The sequence below is a fragment of the Hylobates moloch genome, unplaced genomic scaffold (assembly GCF_009828535.3).
Source record: "Hylobates moloch isolate HMO894 unplaced genomic scaffold, HMol_V3 SCAFFOLD_1, whole genome shotgun sequence".
Classification (NCBI taxonomy): Eukaryota; Metazoa; Chordata; class Mammalia; order Primates; family Hylobatidae; genus Hylobates; species Hylobates moloch.
The window spans coordinates 156,645,164-156,668,821 of record NW_026652276.1 but is presented as its reverse complement, the minus strand read 5'-3'; the positions used below and the strand labels follow the sequence as shown (position 1 = coordinate 156,668,821).

The window sequence follows — 23,658 nt, the reverse complement described above, 5'->3', positions numbered from 1 at the left end:
ACAAAAAAAACCCAAGGAAAAAAATATCTATGTTTTATAGACTTTCCTTAAGAAACAAAACCAGCATCTGGTAGATATAAAAAGAATGAAGATGAAGAAGGGGCAAGTTGTTTGAAACAACAACAATTTTTTTTATTCTGGAAAGACTTTTTAAATATAGTTTAATGAATTCGTTAAGCCTATAATCATTGTAAATGCTGGTGGTGAAATACTGGCAGTAAAAATACTACAGGGAGATGGTAGGCAGATGCTGTGTTGCTGAACTGTTGTTGAACTCTTGCTTTTATAAAAACGACTGTAAGGCTCTCTGGAAAGTCATACATGCAATGATTGTTTCAGATTTTTGACCTAAAAAAAAGAAAATCAGAATAACATATTATGTCTCCATTAATAACTGTTTATCAAGTGCAGGGTTGGTTCCCAATGAAGTTTGAAGACTCTGCTTACTTTATTGTCTGGTTGAGGAGATAAACATGCATGAGAAAATAGTCAGAAAATGTGGGAATAGAATCGTGAGGGTCCTCAGAGGCCAGAGAGCATGATCTGAATGACACCACCATTTGTTGGAAGACTTTTCATGATGAAAATCCTATTTTAGACTTTATGATATTAGCATAAAGTCTAGATTAAACTCCAAAGGTTCTCCCAAAATAGAAAATTTGTTCCTTTTGTTTTTATAAGTCATAATTCACAGTATGAAAACAAAAGAATGTATTCAGCCATTCTCTTGGAAAGTTGATGGGATATTTACTCTATGCTGATCTGGCTGTCCTGTTAGTAAAAACTAGAGTTGAATAGTGAAGATAGTTCTTAAGTTATCTTTTAGAGGTGTACTCTACAAAGCCTACTGAGGCAAAGAGTAAATATTTTAGCCATATTTCTTCAAAGTACTTTGCAAAATAAAATTTATATGTTATCAATACTAAGTTCCTTGAGGGCAGGCACTGCCTTTATATTTATGTAGCCCTCACAGCTCTAACTCATTGCCCACTCGTATTTGGATAATTAAGACAATTAACTGTGAAATATGTAGTTCCAGAAACTAAGTATGCTTGTTTTTCTGTTTTTTAGGGGATAGTATTGCTTAAAAAATTCCCTTGTTTTAGGTGATATTGTTGATGTAGACATGAACAAAGTCATATGCTGATTAAAATAAGCTTTAAGACCAACTAGATTTATATAGAAGGGCAGTTGGTATTTAGAAAGGATAATTCAAATATTCCGCTGCTTTTTTCAGGTGATAATTACAACTAGCCTCTCAAAAAACAATGAACAAGTCTGGAGCTTATTTATACTTAGTGCAATACTGTCCCACATATTAGGCAGATGGCATATACTCCAAGTGAAAGCGCTTCACACTGGTGGTGCACACCTATAGTCCCAGCTATTTGGGAAGCTCTGGTGGGAGGATTGCTTGAGTCCAGGAGTTCAAGGATGCTGTGGCTATGATCATGCCTGTGAATAGCCACTGCACTCCAGCCTGGGCAACATAAAGTGACCCTGTCTCTTAAAATAAAAAAAAAAAAAAGATTAAGGTTGCTTTATGGGTTTGTAATACGCACACAAAAAATAACTCATTAAACTATTTTTCTGTTGCCCTCCTATTTTTTTTCATTCTATTCGAAACTCTGTACTTTGTAAGAATGGAAATTTGTATTGTCTGAGTTACCAGTTGGGTCTAAATACTTGTGTGTTTTCCAAGTAGTTTTAGCTTCCTTATTTATCCCGCTTTTATTTTCCTACAACTTTTTGTAAGTCCTTGGGAAATTGAACAATGTCTTAAATATTTTGGAATCCCTCGTTCATGTAGCATGATGCCTGACACATAGGCACTGCTCATCAAGTATTTGTCATTTGATTGAAATAACATTATTATGAGAGTCACTGGGAAAGAGGAGGTCCGTTTACCGACTTACCATTCAAAGATTTTTAAGTTAAAGGGAGCAAATATATTTGCAACCCTCTCTAAATTAGTCCTGAGGCTACACTGCATGTAAAGAAGAGATGAACTATCAGAGATACAAGAAGTAGGAATCTTTCCCTTTCTCCTCTTTGCTGCATTGTAATTAGTGCATTTTCTCCATTTTGCTTTACTGCAATAATACTTAGTACACTCCTGAAATCCAAAGTATTACAGTGATAAGGAGTACCTGCCCCAAGGTTGCGATGCTCTCTAGAACACTATAGTTGCTCTAGCTATTTAGATCTACCAGGTATTGATGGCTTACTGTTTGCCAGGCACTGTTCAAGACACTATTCATTTGTTGTTATTTAATGTAATGAATTTGTTGCTTGGATTTCTAGTGTTGAATTTGGATACCTGTTTTGTTCCTCACCAATTCATCCAGTGGGGGAAGCTGAAATGTTCTGAACAGAGATAAGAAATGCATATAGTAACAGCTTATCATATGCTGCAATAAAGTGATAACATTTCACATAATCTCCCCCTTTGTCACACCAAAGTTCATCATGAAGACTTGTAACCTTACAGATAAGGTAACACTGTTATATAATCAGTCCAAATTAACACCACTTGGCAATCATCTCTGAATGAGGTAATTTTCTCTTTAGCTTGCAGCTGAAGTGAGGTAATATCAATAGACTCTGTAAATAGGATAATGCAGTTCCAAGACAGATGGATTTAATGGGTAGGACAGGGATGGATCTTTGTCCCACAAGGTGTATATCTGAATTGATAAGCTAATATAAATATTGAACTATAATGGCAGTTTCTATTCTATCCTTTTAGTGTTCCACTTGTCACAATGGTGATAATATATTTTAAAAAAACAGACTGTATTTTTTCAGTAGTTTTAGGTCAAGTTCATCTTATCCTTTGTGCTAAGAATCAGCCAAACACAGATATAAAAGGGCCAGGCCTCTGATTCAGTGATTCATGATTTCTTGCATTCATTTTGCAAATTAGTTTTTAAGTATATAATAATAAACAATAATATTTACTTTATATCAGTTTCCTCTTACATATTGTGCTTAGAGTTAGCCAAGCCCAGATACGAAAATGTTAAATATGCAAGATTCAGCCATTCGTATCTCCTTAGGATGTATTTGATAATAAGCATTTGTTTAATATCATGAGGAAATATGCTTACATATTGGAAAGACGTTCCTAAAATGGTAGCCACCTGGATTGTGCTTCCAAGTACTGTTTTTCCAGAGCCTAGAATTGCAGTGTTGGAACTGGGTTATATTGACAGCGCTTGTATAAACTAGTGTTACTGTATCAGAATTGCTATTATGTTTGCAGGGGTATCTAGTGCATCACAATTTTTAGAATTACATTATTTTGAAAAAATGTATATGTAATAATAGATTTATTTAAAGGCTTTAAAGTGACTTTGTAAGGAAAGGATGGTTTGTTCATGTAAATACAGTATTCTGCTCAGTGGAAACCAATAGGAAATTCTCAGTGTTAGATATCCCATAATCTACTAATCATGAAAAAGGTACTAACATGCTGCTAAAATATATTAATACCTGTATGTAAACAAAAAAGCTTCATAGAACTATGTTGGTAAGTGAAGTCATATACCATGTATCACAGAGAAATTAAATATTAATGGTCTGCAATCTGCTGTCAAAAATACATCTTAACAATGTCTGATAGAGTGCATGTAGAGAAGACAAATATATTGATTAAAAACAGTTTTGAAACAAGGAGCAAATGCTCTACAATTGCATTGTGATATTCACTGTTATGGAACACTATTGTTAGGGAATGGCACGACTTCTCTCATCTTGTGTTCTGCAAGGGTAAATGTAGATGGCTCACTGGTAAGCTGAACTTTCTGTTCATTCCTTAATCTTTTTGTTACATTTTCTTGATACAACACAAGTGCTTCTTCTTATTAACACAGGAATTAAATAATCTAGGAAATGGATTTTAATTGCTGCAAAAGAGCTAACAACTACTACCCTGACAAACATTCAGTGCTAACCATAGAAGAGGCACTCTTCTAGGGGCTTTACAGGATTTAATTCTTAAAACCAGTACTATGAAATGGAGACATTTTTTATTCCCCGTCTATGTTGTGTTCCTCCAAAAGTTGACTCTGAGACAAGGACTTGGGGGCAGGTTGTTATTTGAAAGGTGATCCTGAAAGCATCAAGTAGGAGTAAAGTGAGACAACATTTTGTTAACCGGTGTCTTACTGCAGTGAGCAACTGGGGCTGAGTCCCAAAGAGACCCTCAGGCATTAGCCCTCAGAAGGCTGAGTGGTTGCTGGGTCTAGCCAGTAACTCCCATCCCTCATTGCCTGAGTGTTGCTCCTTGGTTCTTAATGTCCCAGAACCTGCAGTCTGCCTTGTATTTGGACACAGTACAGCTCCATGGCTAGATAATGCCACCAGATAGAAAGCAAAAGACTTTGAGCTTTAAGATACGATCTATAGACAGCTCCACGGCCAGATAATGCCACCATGTAGAGAGCAGAAGACTTAGAGCTTTAAGACACTATCTGCAAATGACCTCTAACTTAGATCAAGGTGATATGGGCAGAGCACCAATAGCATCTGCTACATCCTTACTTTACAAATGAGGAAACTGAGTCATAGAGAGGCTGTGTAACTTGTTTAAGTAGAAATAAGAATAAGAAATCTGTGGATCACACCCAAACTGTCTTTCTTACAGACACCATGATCTTTTTTTTTTTTTTTTTTTTTTTTTTTTTGAGACAGAGTCTCGCTCTGTCACCCAGGCTGGAGTGCAGGGGCGCAATCTCGGCTCACTGCAAGCTCCGCCTCCCAGGTTCACGCCATTCTCCTGCCTCAGCCTCTCCGAGTAGCTGGGACTACAGGCGCCCGCCACCACACCCGGCTAATTTTTTGTATTTTTAGTAGAGACGGGGTCTCACCGTGGTCTCGATCTCCTGACCTCGTGATCCGCCCACCTCGGCCTCCCAAAGTGCTGGGATTACAAGCGTGAGCCACCGCACCCGGCCGACACCACGATCTTAAGCATACAAAGCAAGGGAAATCCCAACTGCTGTGAAGTTATTTTATAACTCAAAAACTTTGCCAGAAATTTTTGATAATTATGCCTCATTTTATATATTCCATATAATAATTGCTAGTTTTAATAGCACAGTGTTTGTACTCAGTGGACTGGTAATATGGTTTGGCTCTGTGTCCCCACCCAAATCTCATCTGTAATTGTAATCCCCACACATCAAGGGAGGGACCTGGTGGGAGGTGATTAGATCATGGTGGCAGTTTCCCCCATGTTGTTCTCGTGATAGTGAGGGAGTTCTCACGAGGTCTGATGGTTTTAAAGGTGGTAGTTTTTTCCTGTGTGTTCCCTCTCTCTCTCCTGCTGCCATGTAAGATGTGCCTTGCTTCCCCTTCACCTTCCACCATGACTGTAAGTTTCTTGAGGCATCCCCAGCCATGCAGAACGGTGAGTCAATTAAACCTTTTTTCTTCATTAATTACCCAGTATCAGGTATTTCTTTATAGCAGTGTGAAAATTGACTAATTCAACTGGCTTACCCCTTTGCTTTTTATCTCTTACCATTAGCATTCAGCCCTTCATCCAAATTACAGAGGCATTAGGTTCAGGGTAATTGGGATACACATTTTTTTTTTGGAAAGAATATACATTTTCTTAATGTATAACATAGAAGGTATGCAAATATTTTTAAGTGCCTCAGAGTACTTGAAAAGCCATTTTAGAGTTTGCTCAATTAAAATTTCATGCTTGGAAATTTTCTGGATTATGTAGATAAAAAAGTTTTCCCAACTCCCTTGCCATTGAAACAAAACTTGGCCAAATCAAATTAAAAGTTATATATAAATCAGATTTATGTACCTTCTCCTCAAAGGATAAGATGAGATAAAATTAAACAAGTTCATATAAATGTGTGTATATGTATATGGTGATACAGGGCAGTGAAAAAATACTCCTGGAGGTTTAGCTCATGTTCTCATTATAGGGGTGCCCTATTTTCTTCTCCATTTCTCCCCTTATCCAACTTAGTTTTTTTTTTTTTTTTTTTTTTTGAGACGGAGTCTCGCTCTGTCGCCCAGGCTGGAGTGCAGTGGTGCAATCTCGGCTCACTGCAAGCTCCGCCTCCTGGGTTCACGACATTCTCCTGCCTCAGCCTCTCCGAGTAGCTGGGACTACAGGCGCCCGCCACCACGCCCGGCTAATTTTTTTGTATTTTTAGTAGAGACGGGGTTTCACCATGGTCTCGATCTCCTGACCTCGTGATCCTCCCGCCTCGGCCTCCCAAAGTGCTGGGATTACAAGCGTGAGCCACTGCACCCGGCCAGTTTTTTGTCCAACTTAGAGTACCAGAGGGTAATATTTTCCAAAGTCAGTGAAAATAAGCAAGAAGTTACTGAGACTAATAATGTTACCAGAGATGTTGTAGTGAAGCCCCAGCTGTGAGAGGAGGAGGAGGATGGTCTTTATGAACCCAGCAGTTTTGGGAAATGGGACCTAATAAGAGATGACGAGAGCCCTCATGAATAGTTTGACATTATTATTGCAGAAGTGGGTTATTTCTCAAGAGCGGGTTTGTTATTATATAAAAGTGAGTTTGGCCCCTTCTTGCTCTCTTGCTCTCCACGTTCTTCTTGCCTTTCTTCCTTATACCATGAGATGAGGTAGCAAGGAGGCCTCACCGGATTCTGCTACCTTGATATTGGACTTCATAATGTGAGAAATACATTTATTTTCTTTATAGATTACCTAATTTGTGGTATTTTGTTATAGCAACTCCAAACAGCTAAAACACTGCACTGAAAGTTAGTTCACCTAAAGCAGGGATCAAAGCTAACCTGTTAACCATTGTAGACTCCGCTCTTTCCCACAGAGCCAGAGTATTATAGACACTCAAGAAATAAACCTTAACACAACAGATATATCTTGCCTCACCAAAATAAGGTCATATGTACAAGACTATATGGGAAAATATGATGGAAACACAGAGGAGGATCAGAGAATTCGTTTTATAATCAAGGACTAAGGACATCATAGACACCACAATGGTGGACTTCAATGAAAGGAAGAGATTACTGTATCGTATTCCTTTTTCTCAGCATTGTCACCTGCTCTTCTGCTGATTGCATAAAAGACTTTTCTCTAGGTTTTGCCTGGAGAGGGACATACAGATCTATATTCAATTTGTAGTTTAAATCTAAGATACAAGATTTTGACAAAGGTACATTACCAAGACATATAGACTGCTTTATAAAATCATTAGATCAGTACATGAACAAATAATAAAATGTAAGTCCATGAGGAGGTGTGTGGCAAGAAGTCCAGTGGTAAAATCATTATGCAAAGGATTAGTCCAGTAATATGCAGGGTCGTATAAGACAGAAAGAGTAATGCTTTGACCAGGGAAAGATTTGACTCTGCATATATAAAGGTGAAGAAAGGGTACAGGATCTATCATTTGTTGAATTTTCACCATATGCTAGTCATAGTAATAATCACATGATAATTGAACCGTATTATTTATTATACCATTTTAAATGTGGAAACAAGATTACAGAGGCTCTTAGTAGTGGCTCCACCCAGCTCAGCCTGCCTGATCCTGCCAAATGAAGGGAGGTGTCAAAAAGACAATGGAGGAATGCATAGAAATTAGGAACCCCAAAGGCAAGTTTTGGAAGCGTTCATCCAAGCACTGATCAGACAGAAATGTCCAAAGTGGGTTTGAAGTCTTAGGGAAAAAGGTTTGGTGACGTCCAGAAAAGGCAAATGACCTGAAATCTTAATACCTGAGATTTGCCCCAGAGCAGCTCCCAGACCACCAGGCCCTAATAATTTGTCCAGGGGAGATGTGTTCTAACAAGCTAATGTGAACCTCAGAAATGCTTGGCAGACCTATCCCAATGGTTGAGGTAGATAAACCAGGCTAGCAAAGCTGATGCCACAGAGCACTTGAATCACATCAACAAACCAGGCCCAGAAGACTTTTCAAATATACAATGCATGGGCTCCAATCAGAATAAATAAATCCGAATTTCTAGAGATTGGATTCAGACATTGGCATTCTTTTTTATATCAGCCCACATGGTTCTAATATGCAGCCAGTGAAAACAACTGCTCTTGTTTAATAAGTTGGCATTCTGGCTTATGGCTTTTAATGACTTCTGATTTTGCTTTCTGTGTTATAGCAACTTGTAAGGTAACTTTTCGTATTATAGTAACTTTTGGTAACTTTCTTATGAGTTTGACCCTTCAACATCTACCTCTGATATGCTGATATTCCAGGAATGCTGAAGCCCAGTCCTGCCTCATGATAAGTTCCCCACTGCCACAGCATTCCCTGAGGCCTCTAGGGTTGCACTCTCCGTCTGGCATCCTCAAGACATGAGTGACTATTTAAGTTTACATTTAAATTCCTTAAAATTAAATAAAATGTAAAGTTCAGTTTCTCGGTCACACTAGCCACATTTCAGGTACTCATTAGCTACAAATGGCTAGTGAGAACTGTGTTGGACAGCAAAGATGTGGAATATTTCATCATTGCAGAAATTTCTACAGGACAGCACTGCGCTATAGCTAAACCTCTTGCAGAGGCCCAGTTCACTTTGTCTTTTTATCTAAATATGCTTTCCTACCTCTAAAATACCTCACATGCTTTCCCTCCTCTAAAACACCTTTATCCATGCTTTAATATATGAAATCACCCTCTATTTTATTTATGAATAAAGGGATAAAGGTATTTTTGAGGCCATCACTGAGAGAGAGCAGCAGAGTAAATATTGGAATCTTATATCTAGAATGGGTGGAGCTGGCTAAATAAGACCACAGCTTTCTCGGAATCACCGGTCATTTTATATCTCTGTGGATCTTCCCTATTATCAAATATTTGTCTTACCTAAGGCATGAAATGCCTTGCAGCAAGTAAATATACCATAACAACAAGGATTAGCTTCACTCTTACAATTTATTTCTATGCTCCATATGTTACACTCTACTGATTGTTTCTCAGTTAAGGAAAGGAAGTAAGATACAGAATTTACTGAGTAATTAAAATGTTCGTTCCTGGAACCTGTGAGCTGATTTCTGTTTTTAGTGAAAATAAAAGCAGAGTCATCTACCCTAAAATGATTAAGGTGAGAAGAATGAAATGCCTCATTTTCTATATAAAGAGCTTTGAAGTAGAGGTTAGAAGGCCTGGGGTTTACGTATTTGCTTTAATATTTATGAGACACGGATCTAAGGCAAAACTCCTAACTTCCTTCAGTCTCATTTTCTTAATCTATGAAGTTAAAGTAATCATGACACAGGTTCTGCCTCTCTCTCAGAGTTCTGCTGGGAGCACATAAGACCCTCAATGATAAATGCCTTTAGGACTTGGCACCAACTTGGCACATGTTCATCCACAGTGATGTGTAGCTTTGAGTTATATATTGTACTTCTTCCAGGTCATGCATCATTATTGTTTTCTTATGATGCATTACAAATATTTATTCTAAAGTGGCCAAACATCTTGACTTTTTTGTATAAAGAAGGGAAACCATCTTGAGAACAAGCCAGTGTAAATGTTGGAAGTTTTTATCCAAAGTAGGTAAAGTTGACTAGAAGGTAAAAAATAAATGAATAAATAAAAACAGATGTACATGCTGTGAAAAACTAAGGATTAAGAGAGTAAAAGAGTATAGCAATTGTTTCTTGGCTGCCTGATCCTTTTATCTGAAAATACAAATTTCCACATAGGCCTGCTTAAGTTTTAAAAAGAAAAGTTCACCTTGGATCATAGTAGGGAAAGAAATAAACAAACACCAAGGGTGGTCTTGAAACAGGTCATGAGAACCTAGAAACTCTGAAGCTGGGCGATTATTAATCTCCTAGCTAGCTAGGGGGAAAGAATGGGCTTGGCTTCCATAGGGAACACCGAGTATGTCAGCCTGATTAGAGGCGGGCACAAGGTAGGGAATGCTGAAAAATAAGGCAGGGTAGATGACATTCAGCATCTGAAGGGGACTTGGGATTCAGACAGAAGTTTTGGGTCAGTGGGAGCACCCAATTCAGAATAATCTAGATTGCAGATTCCTGGGTCTTACCATAGACCTGTTTATTGACTCAATGGCTGGCAGCTGAGAATCTGTATTTACAAAGTCACACAGGTGTTGCTTGACTACATTGAAGTTCAGGAACCACTGCAGCAGATGTAAAATATAAATCTTTTTTAATTTTTAGTTTTTAAAAATTTTAAAAGAAATTTGAAATGTTTTCCAGCTTTATAAAGGGATATCTATCATTGATAGATATATATATATAAACTTTGTCATATACAAAATGTCATATACAAAATGTGGTATTTCAATAGATGTATAAGTTGTGAAATGATTACCACAATCAAGATAATTAATATCTGTCACCTCACATTGTGTGTGTGATGAAAATTTTTAATATCTTCTGTCTTAGCAAATTTCAAGTATAAACTACATTATTAGTAACTATAACCATCATACTATACTTTGTCTCCAGAACTTATTTATCTTATACCTGAAAGTTTGAATTCTTTCACCAGCATTTCTCCATTTCCTCTATTTTTCAGCCCCTGGCAATCACCATTCTACCACTCTCTTTCTATGAACTGGATATTTTGGATTCCACATATTAATGAGATCATGCATTATTTATCTTTCTGTGTCTGGCTTATTTCACTTAGCATAATATACAATAGTTTCATCCATGTTGTTGCAAATGGCAGGATTTCCTTGATCTAGAGTCATATTCCTACAACATAGGAGTAATGTGAAATAAGGGGCCTTGCAGCCAGTGTCCAGCAATAGACAGGAATCAGTGACTAACCATTATTAAAAATAATAATAACGACTAAGTGGGTAGGAGATCCACATTGGAGGAGAGGAAGTATTTAAAACTGACCACATAATTTTAAGTCCATATAAAGAGGAGAGAATAGAGATACATTGACACAAATGGAGAATTGAGAGTGGCTAATTTTGTAGAAAATAAGTTCAGTTTGGAGTATTTAGATGATGGCAATACTTTTAAATAGAAACTTACAGAAAATAATTGAAAGAAAGAGGAGCTCCAAACTTGCAAGATACATCTTGGCTAGAAGAATTGATGAAATTTTTATGTAACACCCTCAAATGAGGCTTCTCTGTGTTTGTGCCCCATTAAATTGTCAAAACATACGTTATTTCACATACAAAGGATGGCATGAGCTAAATGCCAATCGTGTGGGCAATCCAAAATGAAAATGTTTTACATTCAGGCATGATCTTCCAAGCTGTATTTACAGTTTATGTCAGAGATCAAAATGTATGGCCTAGTTGATAAAATGAACATATTTAGTTATTTTGCTCTTTCTACGCCAGATGTAACGTCCTTAAGTTTTGGACAACGTGGTTAGAAACTCATTTATATACCCCAGTGACCTCAAATATTTGATAAATGCTTAGTTGAACTCAATTTTAAAGTGATCCTTGGAGATGATACCTGACAATATATGGCATCTCACTACCTCTGGAGTTAAGCCTGTTTTTGCTAAATCCCTTGGGTTCAATTCCCAACTATGCTGCAGTCCTTTGAGAAGCTAATTAAGATGCCTGGCTAATATGGGAATTGTGGTCTGAAAATTAAAAGTTACAGTGTGCCTCAAATCCCAGACTGAGTCCGCCCGCTGGGAGGTTTCCTAGTATTAGATATGCCCTTAACACAAACTGTTTATTCCAAACTACGGTCTTAGTTGGAGTAGAATTAGAAAAGTATGTGTGAGGAGATCTTTGATGGCTCTTACAAGCTATACATACTTCTAGCAAAAGTGTTTTTTTAAAAAAGCTTTTGGTCACAAGTGTTTTTGTTTTTTGGTTGTTTTTTTTTTGCTTGATTCTATTTTTAGCAAAAAAAGAAAAACTGTATTACAATCATTTAGCATGTACAGTATCTAAAACATTTTATTGATCACAGTACAAATAAAAAGATAGGTATGTTCCCAGAGGACATAAGTTCTCTGATGCATCTCTAAATTTGAGAGTGTACTTATACTCATGTAAGGATTAACGTACATTTTTATTGTTTTCTGGTATTTTGCAGTACACATTTTTATGCAATATATTGTAAGGAATAGTGAATATAAAACACATTATGTAAGGAACTTATTGTGTGTTAAATATTTGTTGTATCTAAATGAATACCTTTGCATTTTCTAAACTTGAATTTATATCTATATTATAAAAATTAAATTATTTAGAAGAAGTTTATATTTGATTCCTGTCCTTGACATTCTATGCTGTTTGTGTTAATTAATAAATTAATTAAGGTACTCATAGACATATTTTTTATTTTAATATAAAGAAATTCAAAGCAGATTCAAATGTATTTTCTACCAAACACTTTTTTGGACATTTGGATTGCATCACATGTGCACAGAATAGATAAATTCATTTATTCATTATTTTGACAAATACTTACTGAGCGTATACTATGTCCCAAGAACTGTTCCAAGTGCCAAGGATACAGCAGAAAACAAAGCATGATTTGGGTGATCAAGAGCGTGCACTTTATCCTATATGTCAATAATTATAATAGTATTTTACCTCCAAATAGTAATTTTGATTCAAATCTTTGTTATAATAAACTCATAAAACTTAGAGATTATTTCTAGAAGCAGAGGTCATAGAAGAAATTCTGCTGCAGAGCTGAACATAGAGCTCAAATTTTAATTAATTCCTTCTAGCTTTCAGTAATATGGACACCTAGGCTTCCAAATTAGGGATTTTCCCTTCTTGAAATTCATTGTTTGAGGTTTTCAAACAAGCAACCTCAGTGCTTGTTTACTTAATGCAATTGATTGATTTGAACTATGTGAAAAGGACTACCTTGTATGCATTGATGAGAAGTGTTTGAACCTGGTCATTTTAATTGCAAATATTTTATAATCCATGTCTTTATAAGTGTATTTTTGTAACTCTGCATCCTTTAATGGGAGATCTTTATCTTTGCATCCACTGTTCACTTTTTTCCAGGTCTTAGGGAAAAAGCCAGAGCTTCCAGATGGAGGCGATGATGATGACATTATAGCAGACATAAGTAACAGGAAAATGGCTAAACTATACATGGTGAGTTCACTGTAACCAAATTTATTGTTTCTACAGGACTGGATGTAGCTAGAGAGGCCTGTATTGGGAGGGATTCCCTTTGCTGCAGTTGAGAACTCTCCTCATTGCTCTCCAAGAGCAATGTGTAGATAGAATCAGTTCTTTGCTCTTGTATATTTTTTAAATTAAGTTTTAATACTTTTTGTTATTTTTGTGAAAAACAACAAATATGTGAACTTATTGCTGTGACTTACATAGAATTATGTATTGTTGCTGTACTAATTTGCGACAATCTTTTGATATATATAGTACTCAATACAATATTTCCTTTATGGAGTAAAAATATTTTATCAGCTTTTTCTTATAAATTCTTGATAAGAATGTGAAGTCTTCACCCTATTTAAAACATTGTCTTTAGCCATAATGAAGGAGTTCTTTGTTGCAGGAGGGCTGAGCTACCAAATGAAACAGCTGGAGGGAAACAGGGTAAAAAGAGTTCTGTTCTAGGCATTAACATACCTACTTCCATATCAGCTCTATAGCACATGATTAGCAGCATGACTTTGCACAGGACATAACCACTCTGGGTCTAAGTATTCTTATCCACACACAAAAAAGAAAGTAGGTTCCTTCCAACTCTATCGTTTTTTTATTTTTTGTTTGTTTGTTTTTTCTGTTGAGGGTAACAAAAACTGCAAGACACTCCAGTTAAGATTATTGCTACAGTGGTATTCTTCCAGTGTTCCCTCCCCTTGCAACTTTCTAAGCAAGTGATTTGGAGCAGATCGTAAATCTCCATGTAGAATTTAGTAGTTTTCTCATCTGTAACAGAAAGAAACTATATTTGCTGCTCTTTAAGGGATTTTTGGCTCCGAAACTCTGTGATTTTACATGAAGACCAAATTAATAACTTGTTCAGTGTAACTTCATTTTCATAATGAATAAGTGGATTTTTTTCTTCTTAGATGCGAAAGGAAATATGGTTGCCATTTGTGCTAAATACTGGTAATTTTAATATGAGCCATACAGAAAGCGTTATCTAAATATTTTGTGACTGCTTTTAAAAATTACATTTCTAAAACTCATTTTCAACAGCCCAACAGATATCTTTTATTTCATATCATCAGCCAAAACTGTTCTCCCTCTTGGACAGCATTATGAACTAAAGAAGTATTTTTAAATGGGAAAATATTCATCCTGAGTCATAGCTTCCTCTAGTGGAGCTATGCTGTATTACATGGATATAAAATATAAAGTTCCTTTGAAAATAATTCAGGTTTCTTAACAAGGCTAGCAAGCAAAATCACCTAGGGCATTTTCTAAAACTACAGAATTCAAACTCCTCCCTGGTCCTGCAAAACTCCACCACTGATCTAGGGAGGGCTCTGGAATCTGTATAATTGGTAACTAAACTGTAGCATACAAGTTGGCCATTGAAAACCAGTAAATCCTAACCTGCACATGAATATCACTTTCAATTTTGTAAGACCACTTAAAAATTTGTTTTAATAGTCTGTAGTCATTTCTAAATGTGACAGAAGAAATTTACTTTGATAATTTATACAAAGTGTACTTAAATTGCAGGACCTATGTTGAAAAAAATCTTTATCCATAAACTGTATCAATACCTTCCTTAGCAAAGTGACTGGTATATGGTAGATAGTAAATGTTGACTGAATGAATGTTGAAACTTCATCTTCTTGTGTGTATGTAATGTTTGTAAGACTATTACCTACTTGAAAAGATTGTTCTAAAATGTACAAGAAATAATCATGTAAAATTAACTACGTGATGCTTAGTATAAGAGCATCTGAATAGACCTCAGCCATTATTATTATCACTATTCTTTTCTGATATTTTAGGCACAGTGTCAAAAGTTAACTTTTTATTTGTAGTTCCTTTACCCCAAAGGACTTTTTAAAAAATTCGAGTATAATTAGTCTTGTGAATTCTTTTCATTTTCTTTGAAACAGTTCTATTGAGATATAATTTATACACCATAAAATTCATGCATTTATAGTGTACAATTCAATGCTTTTTATTTTATTACATTTATCGAGTTGTACAGCCATTACCAAAATCTAATTATAGAACATCCTTATCATCCCCAAATGAAAACACGGAGGTCATGGTTTTTATGTTAGGTTTCAGATGCAAGTGGCTCCATGAGAGTGACTGTGGTGGCAGAAGAAAACCCCTTCTCAATGGCAATGCTGCTTTCTGAAGAATGCTTTATTTTGGACCACGGGGCTGCAAAACAAATTTTTGTATGGAAAGGTAAAAAATTCCATTGACGATGCTGTATTTCAGATTTATAGATATTTCCTCTATAAGGGTAAATAAAATATATGTTTTTATTTTTTAAAAAAGGCCCACCTTTTAATTAAGACTTAATCTATAAACGTCTCAGATAAAATGCAGCCATTTTCCTCCTACCAACATCATGTACCAGGGATTATGGAGTTAAAAAAAAAAGCATTTGGGCAATGTAAAAAGAATTATTTTACAAATAACGCTCTTTCCTGTATTGTTAAATATACTTAATGTACCAGGAAATTTTTGCTATTCTTTCACTGATGTATTTAACGTGAATTATAATTGTGTTTATTATGGTACACAAGTATTTCTTAATCATAGACTGTCTTCCTTCTCTGAAATTCTTTCTCTTTAATTTACCTTGTATTTTAGGTAAAGATGCTAATCCCCAGGAGAGGAAGGCTGCAATGAAGACAGCTGAAGAATTTCTACAGCAAATGAATTATTCCAAGAATACCCAAGTATGTGTGGAAATGAACCAGCTAGAACAAAATAGAAAAACATGGGAGCTCATGACATGTCCATGGAACCCATGAAAAAGTTGGGGTCAAAGTAACATCTGCATGTGAAGTGATTCTCCACCTGCCTGTCTGCTGCAATCTGGTGTCACATGTCCCTCTTCTTTATCTGTGTGGGGGGGGTTAGAATTTTTTAGAAACTGCACATCAGACTTTCCATAGAGCTGCCCATTCACTTCCTCAACAGCCTTTAATTCAAGGTAGTAAACCACGGTAGATTTAGCTAAGAGCACTTATGAGTTATTATTCCTTAGAGCAAGTTGTGCAGACTTGGCCTGAAACCCAGATGATATTTGTCTTCATCAAAATCAATTTAGACCCTGGCTAATTACTCCTTTCCTTTCCGAATCTCTCAGCCTCATCTACTCTCCTCATTTTTACGTCCCCGCACAAGGAACACAATAAGATAATTTCTTCCAGCTCACAGATCTCTTGTGAACCTTATGTAGAAAGACAAACTTATTTTACTGCAGAGGTAACATATTAAAGAACTTGATTCTTCTCTCAAATATTCAAATTCAGTGGCAATTACTTTAGTTGTGAGAAAAAGCAATTTTGAATTATATGAGCTTGATAGCTAAGCCAGGATAATTTTTCATTTCTTTAGTTCTGTCTCCACCGCCAGATTCATATTTTCCCTCAATTTCTTTTCCTGTTTATTATTATTATTATTTTAAATTTCAGATTCAAGTTCTTCCAGAAGGAGGTGAAACACCAATCTTCAAACAGTTCTTTAAGGACTGGAGAGATAAAGATCAGAGTGATGGCTTCGGGAAAGTATATGTCACAGAGAAAGTGGCTCAAATAAAACAAATTCCCTTTGATGTCTCAGAATTACACAGTTCTCCGCAGATGGCAGCCCAGCACAATATGGTGGATGATGGTTCTGGCAAAGTGGAGGTATTTACCTGTTTTTGTTTTCGTCAAGCCCATTAATGCCAGTGTATGTGGGGGGAGGGCGGGGGAGATCACTTGAGGACAGGAGTTCGAGATCAGCCTGGCCGACATGGTGAAACCCCACCTCTACTAAAAATACAAAAATTAGCCAGGTGTGGTGGAGCTCACCCGTAGTCCCAGCTACTTGGTAGGCTGAGGCACGAGAATCACTTGAGCCTGCGAGGTGGAGGCTGCAGTGAGCCAAGATCATACCACTGCACTCCAGCCTGGGTGACAGAGTGAGAAATGTGTACACACACACACACACACACACACACACACACACACATATATAAATGTGTATATACACATATATCTGTGTGTATATATACATATATATTTATAACTGTATATCTACATATATTTATACATGTTTAATGGCTCTCCACAGCCTTCCTGAGAGCATCCATCTTCAGCTGGACCCTTGACCCTTTCCCTCCTCTTAGCTTCACCCTTCCACTGCCTTGAGGACTGACTTCCCCTCTGCCATCTAGCTAATGTTCCTACGCCTCATTGGCAACTCAGTTAAATCACAAGCCATACCTTTTCTGAGAAGGCTTCCCTCAGCGCTGAAGTGGCCTTTCTCTGTGCTCAACCTCTAGCGATATTTTTCACAGAATTTATCATATACCTACCACAGAATTGTTCATTTACTGCCAGATTTCTCCTAGACCTCTCATCAATTCCTTGAGGACAGGAATTAAATATTTCATCTTTATATTCCTAGGGTTTACCACAATTCTTGGAGCAAAGTATACGGTCAAGAAATTAGTGAAATAATTTTTCCTCTTTTCAAAGACATGAAGCAGCATGGGTGTTGGAGAGTAGGGAGTGCCAAGGGAGGTCACAAATGTCCTTCATGGCTGTTGTCAGAGGGGTATCGACTTCTGGGTCTGCGTCTGTCTCCTGCTCAGACATTCCTGCTGGAGCTCAGCCCTCCTGGCAAACTTGGTCCCCAGCACCAGCTGTGTCCCGGCTGCAGCCTTCTCCTGTGCCATCCCAGGGCTGCTGAAATCTGGGGACTCTCTCTAGGATCTTGTGCTCTCTCTAGGATCTAAGGCTTCTGCTCACTAGGATAGTATGGAGTGGCCTCTCTCTAGAAGCACTGCACTGCTCCTGTCCACTTGCTCATCTTCAGATTTCAAAGCAAAGAGTCTTCCCTTCCCAACCGAGAACTTAGGCAAGTGTGTGTGTGTGTGTGTGTGTGTGTGTGTGTGTGTGTGTGTGTGCTTGCATGTACACACACAGGGCCTGGCAGCCTCTCCTTCATTTGTTACTCTCCTGTTTCATCTACAATTCCCATCTCTCCAACTTGGAGGGTCTCTAATCTGTGCTGAAGACGAGGAGGTAGAATGAAAGTGGTTCTGCCTGCTTTTATGCCATCATCACATTTCAGTCTTATACCTGGATGGCACCTTTTAAAAACAGAAGTCATATTATTGGCATGGTCTTAGTCTGTTCAGGCTACTATAACAAAAATACCGTAGTTTGGGGGTTTAAGCAGAAACATTTATTTCTCACCATTCTGGAGGCTGGGGAGTCTAAGCTCAAGGTTTTGATGGGCTCAGTGTTTGGTGGAGGATCCACTTCCAGGTTCATAGACTTTTTGCTGCATCCTCACATGGTGGAAAGGGAGCTAGGGAGCTTTCTGATTATAAGGGCACTAATTTCACTCAGGAAGGCTCCAGCTTCATGACCTAATTACCTCCCAAAGGTCCCACCTCCTAATACTATCACACTGGAGGTTAGGATTTCAACATAAATCGTGGAGGGACTCAAACATTCAGTATGTTGTAGCATTTTTAGTATTTGGTCACAGTCTATCAAGTCTTGCCTGGGAAAATAATAGTCTCCTATCTTAAAGCACAGGGAAAAATATATATATATGTTATTTCATAATTGAAGAAAAAAATTACTATAAAATAGATATATATTTCTGAGCTGAATCTTGCAATTTTTTATTCCACTGGAGTGTCATGTTATTTCCACTAGTAGATGAAACAATAGGTATTTATTAATCAACAGGCTCAGAACAGAGCTTAATACTGTACAGGAAGCAAAAGACACATAAAAATAGTTAAAATTTCATTAAATTGGCAAATTGATAACAATTTCTTTCCTTTGCTTGATTTATAAACTAGTTAAAAATAATTTAAAAGTTGTTTAATAATAAATTCGAACCAAAAATTATTTAAAGCTTATGAGAAATATTATTAGATCAAGAAAATTGTAATTTGTTGTGTATATTCCATTCCTTCCAGATTTGGCGTGTAGAAAACAATGGTAGGATCCAAGTTGACCAAAACTCATATGGTGAATTCTATGGTGGTGACTGCTACATCATACTCTACACCTATCCCAGAGGACAGATTATCTACACGTGGTGAGTTTGTATCGGGCAAAGATCTCGGGTTCCACAGGAGCCAGATTTTGCTCCAAAGTATTAAATTCTATGCATTATGGGGTAGAATAATCCTATAATCACCCCAGTGAGATTTGTATAGCGTGCATATAGTATTTTCTTTTTACATGATTTTGACTATGTTTTGCAGCTGCCATCCACAGGGAGCAGGAGTTATATAAAGATCATGCTATCTAGTCTAGGAAAAAACTTTTGATATCCTAAACCAGTGATGTTCTCCTAGTGGATATGTAGTTGAATATCTCATCTTGTATGCAGGTTAACACTGCAACAGCAAGTGTCAGGTACCATGGCTTCTTATGGTTAAAATTCACAGAGGTCCATCCTAATTGGAACTGCAAAGTTGCAATATGGCAAAACCTGTAGGAGATACAATTTGTGATTCCACTGATACCTCAACTTGATGCAATTCTTATTCTTGTTTCCATTAAATTCACAACAATAATGGAAAAAATATGCAACTGTGTTTTCATCTTACATGGTTTTGCATGATGATTTGAGTTAATTGAAGTCTAAATTTACCAATGCCCTGCTCAAGGAGGAAATGATCCAATGTCCAACCAAGTAATTTATGTGCATACACCATGCCAGGATATGTCAAGGGATAGGGATTCTGCAACAAATTATATAATGTGAAATTCTCTAACTGTTTATTAAGTGAAATCAGGTAAGAATAGAATATTGCTAAGATGGCTGGAAAAAAGAAAACAATTCTTAAGAAAGATCTTCAAGCAGAGAAATGTGGGCGTAAGGTACAAAGGCAGGGCAGACGCCTACCTTTGCCTACATAGTGATAACAACCTATAATAGGTGTATAGAATATAGACGCATTCAGTCCTTTGCTGATATGGTGACATTTCTTTTTGGTGAACCTCACACACAAAGACAGAGTCACATGCATCCCTATAGTCTGGTCATCTACACTGCCCAGTGCCTTGAGCCCAGTCAAGTTCAGGAGATGGGATGACACCAAAAGAGTGGTCTGAGAACTTGGAGGCATCAATATCACCTGGGAGCTTCTTAGATATGTAGACTCTCAGGCCCCACCTTTGACCCACAAAGGCAGAACCTGCAGTTTAGCAAGCACCTCAAGTAATTCATATGCACTTTAATGGTTGACAGGCACTGCCTCAGGCAGTGGTTTAGAACACTGACTGCATATTGGAATAACCTGGACAATTTCTCATAAATCCAAATGCTCTCACCCACACCAAATAAATCAAAATCTCAGCTGGGGGGGAGTCCTGAGATTCTAATCTATACCACCACATCGGTGTGAACCACCGCACCCAGGATCATCTCTGACGCCACAGTCGCTCCATTTGCTGCCCTAGATGAATGCATTTAGCTGTTTAGCTCTGCGGTTAACATGTCATCTTAATAGCAACCATTCTGTGAGCAGAATGTTTTCACTGGCAAAGTGCCAGATGTTTCCTTGTATTTTTTATTTCTTTCCAAAAAGAGTGGAGCAGGGGAGATTAGACAGGTTAAGTAATTTAACTCAAAGTCACAGCTGTTGTAACTGGTAAAGCAACATTTTAAATCTTAATCTATTGGTCTCTTTAAGGCCTGAGTATATCTATACCAGGTAGGTATGTCCTTATTTTGCAATTTCGTTTTCTAAAATTTTAATTCAGAAAAGTGTTAAAGTGTTTATGCAACAAAATCATGGCATTTATAGGGATAAATTAATTATTTCCAGTTAACTTTTTTTGCATTTTATTTCATGGTCTTCCTCTTAATTCTCTTTTGAATATGAAAAACATAATTGATTGTGGTACTTAGATTAAACGAAAAAAGACTAAGCAAGTAATGCAAAAGAGTGTTTTGAGGAATTAACAATTTGCAACCCATATAAATGCCTATGTGGACATACTAAAATAGAATAAATCAGGTTACAAATTTTAAATGCTAAATTTAAGTTTTAAATAGTAGCTATTTCTTGTATCATTTGAAAGTGTTTATTGAGCACGTTATGTGCCAAGCATTGTACTAATTTCTGGAGATACAGTGGTGGAAAGAAAACTATAACCCGTGCCTTCAGGAGCTTATACGTAATGAGAAACAGATGATTAACAGGTATTTTTAGTGCAATATAAAGGATTTTATGTAAGATCAAGCTGAGTGATCTTTGGATAATTGCATACAGACCCTCCACCATACCCCTAGGCTATTGGTTAAATATTTGTACCCTCTAGAACTCATGTTGAAACTTAATTTTCAGTGTGGAAGTATTGGGAGATGGGGCCTTTAAGAGGTGATAGCTCTCATGAATGGATGAGTTCATTAATGGATGAATGGGTTATCATGAGAATGGGACCAGTGGCTTTATAAGAAGAGGAAGAAGCCTGAGCTAGCATACTCAACCCCCTCACTGTGTGATGACCTGCACTGCCTCAGGAGTCTGCAGAGTCTTTGCCAGCAAGAAAACCCTCACCAGATGTGATCTCTTGACTTTGGACTTCTCACCCTCCATAACTGTAAAAATAAGTTCTTTTTCCTTATAAATTACCCTGTTTCAGGTATTCTGTTATAAGCAACAGAAAATGAACTAAGACAGGCTCCTGGAAAAAGTGACATTGAAGTGGGAGCTAGAAAGGCAGGCAAATAGAGAAGTTGTTCCAAGAAATGCAGGAAAATAGTGTGCTCCAATCTACCCATCATAGGGTACGGCTGGAGAACATTTAAGGAGCAAAAGATAAAATGAGGGAAATTAGAAGGAGCCAAATTGTAACTGGCCTCATAAACCATGCTGAAGAGGACAAACTTTATTTTTAAGACATTGGGGGTCACTCAAAGGTTTGTATGGGGTGTTACATGATTGGTTTTCATTTTATTTTATTTTATTTTAGACAGAGTCTCACTCTGTCGCCCAGGCTGGAGTACGGCGGTACCACTCTTCGCTCATTGCCACCTCCGCTTCCCGGGTTCAAGCTATTCTCCTGCCTCAGCCTCCTGAGTAGCTGGGATTAGAGGCGCACACCACATGCTCTGCTAATTTTTTGTATTTTTAGTAGAGAGAGTATTTTACCATGTTGGCCAGGCTGGTCTTGAACTCCTGACCTCAAGTGGTCCACCCGCCTCGGCCTCCCAAAGTGCTGGGATTACAGGCATGAGCCACTGCACCTGGCCTGGTTTTCATTTTAGATAAATTATTCTGATTGACATGTACAGAATGGACTGGTGGAGGAAGGCTAGCGCAGGAAGACCACTGGGAATGTGTTGCAATAATCCAGCTGCAAGATGTGGCAACTTAGTGTAGTGCCAACAGGGAAGGAAAGAATGAAACAAATTTGCAAGGTGTTAAGGTATTGGCACCAGAAATACTGTTAATGGGGAATGGAGAAGACAAAGTGGAGGATGACCCCTGGGTTTCTGGTCTGAGCATAAATGGGTAGTGTTTTATTTCCTGAGATTAAAAATCTTAGGAAGACAGGTTTGGCCCACACTGTAAAAAAATGCAAAAGGAAAAAGAGAAAGAGAAGGCACCACATTGGTAAAAGTTACTGTCTTTGTAATGGGGCTGGAGAAAACTAAAGTTTTCTTCTTTCCAATTTGAAATGTTCAACATTTCCATCATAAGAATGTATATATTGGGGGGATATCAAGAATGTAAGTTAGATACTTAAGAGTCCTCTTGTGAGTCTTTGCCATTTGAAATCATGGATGTGAAGTATGTAAGTTTGTTAGTGTTGTATGATTTGTGGAACTTCAAAAGCTTCCGTAAAGATAGTGAAGAGGCTTTCAAAAAATAAGCAGTTCCATTGAAGACTGGCTTTCAAATTAAACAACTTTCCAGTTTATGTGATAATTTCAATACAGCGACATAAACAGGTTAAGTCCAAGAGGCAGAGTTAAAGGTGAGAAACTAGAATTAAATCAGTTATGAAACCACTTGTATTCTGAAATGACAGGACAAAAATAAATTCAGCAATGATCTTTTATCTGAAATAACAGGTAATTAAAATTGAACAGATGACCGTGAATCTCTTGAAGTGGTAACTCCCATTTTTACACAGCACTCATCTTTAATGAGCAACAACCACCACAGGTTTATAAAGAAAAAATATGTCAAAGTAGATTGCTTTTCTTGTTCAGTATACAATTTCAAAATTAGAAACAAAGAGCTACTGTGTTATTTCTTGATTGTAGTGGAATACTTGAATCTGTGTGGATGGCAGTATGGTACTTGGGATCCAGAAGAGAGGTTTAAGACAAATAGAGAAGTATTTGTTCAGGGTGTCATGAGGCAGAACTTAGTGATGTTTTTCAGGTTTGCTAGTTGAAATACTCCAAAAAAATACAAGGAGAAAAATGAAGACAAAAGTTGGGTAATATTGTCTGTTCGGTGGTTGGATTTCTTCCCTCCAGAATAAAAGCAAAATGGAAAGCAGCCATTTTTAACAACAGCTGGAA

The 23,658-nt window shown here is 37.2% G+C and overlaps 1 protein-coding gene across 2 annotated transcripts in view; it reads left to right on the top strand.

Annotated features, from left to right (window-relative positions):
• Positions 1–23,658, top strand: part of SCIN (scinderin) — a 96,928-nt gene that overhangs the window by 53,387 nt on the left and 19,883 nt on the right. For both annotated transcript variants that reach the window (XM_058435366.1, XM_032760410.2), the window contains exons 5-9: positions 12,979–13,071; positions 15,195–15,327; positions 15,739–15,827; positions 16,569–16,784; positions 19,082–19,203. In XM_058435366.1, the coding sequence (XP_058291349.1) occupies positions 12,979–13,071; positions 15,195–15,327; positions 15,739–15,827; positions 16,569–16,784; positions 19,082–19,203 (653 nt within the window). The remainder of the gene's footprint in view (positions 1–12,978; positions 13,072–15,194; positions 15,328–15,738; positions 15,828–16,568; positions 16,785–19,081; positions 19,204–23,658) is intronic.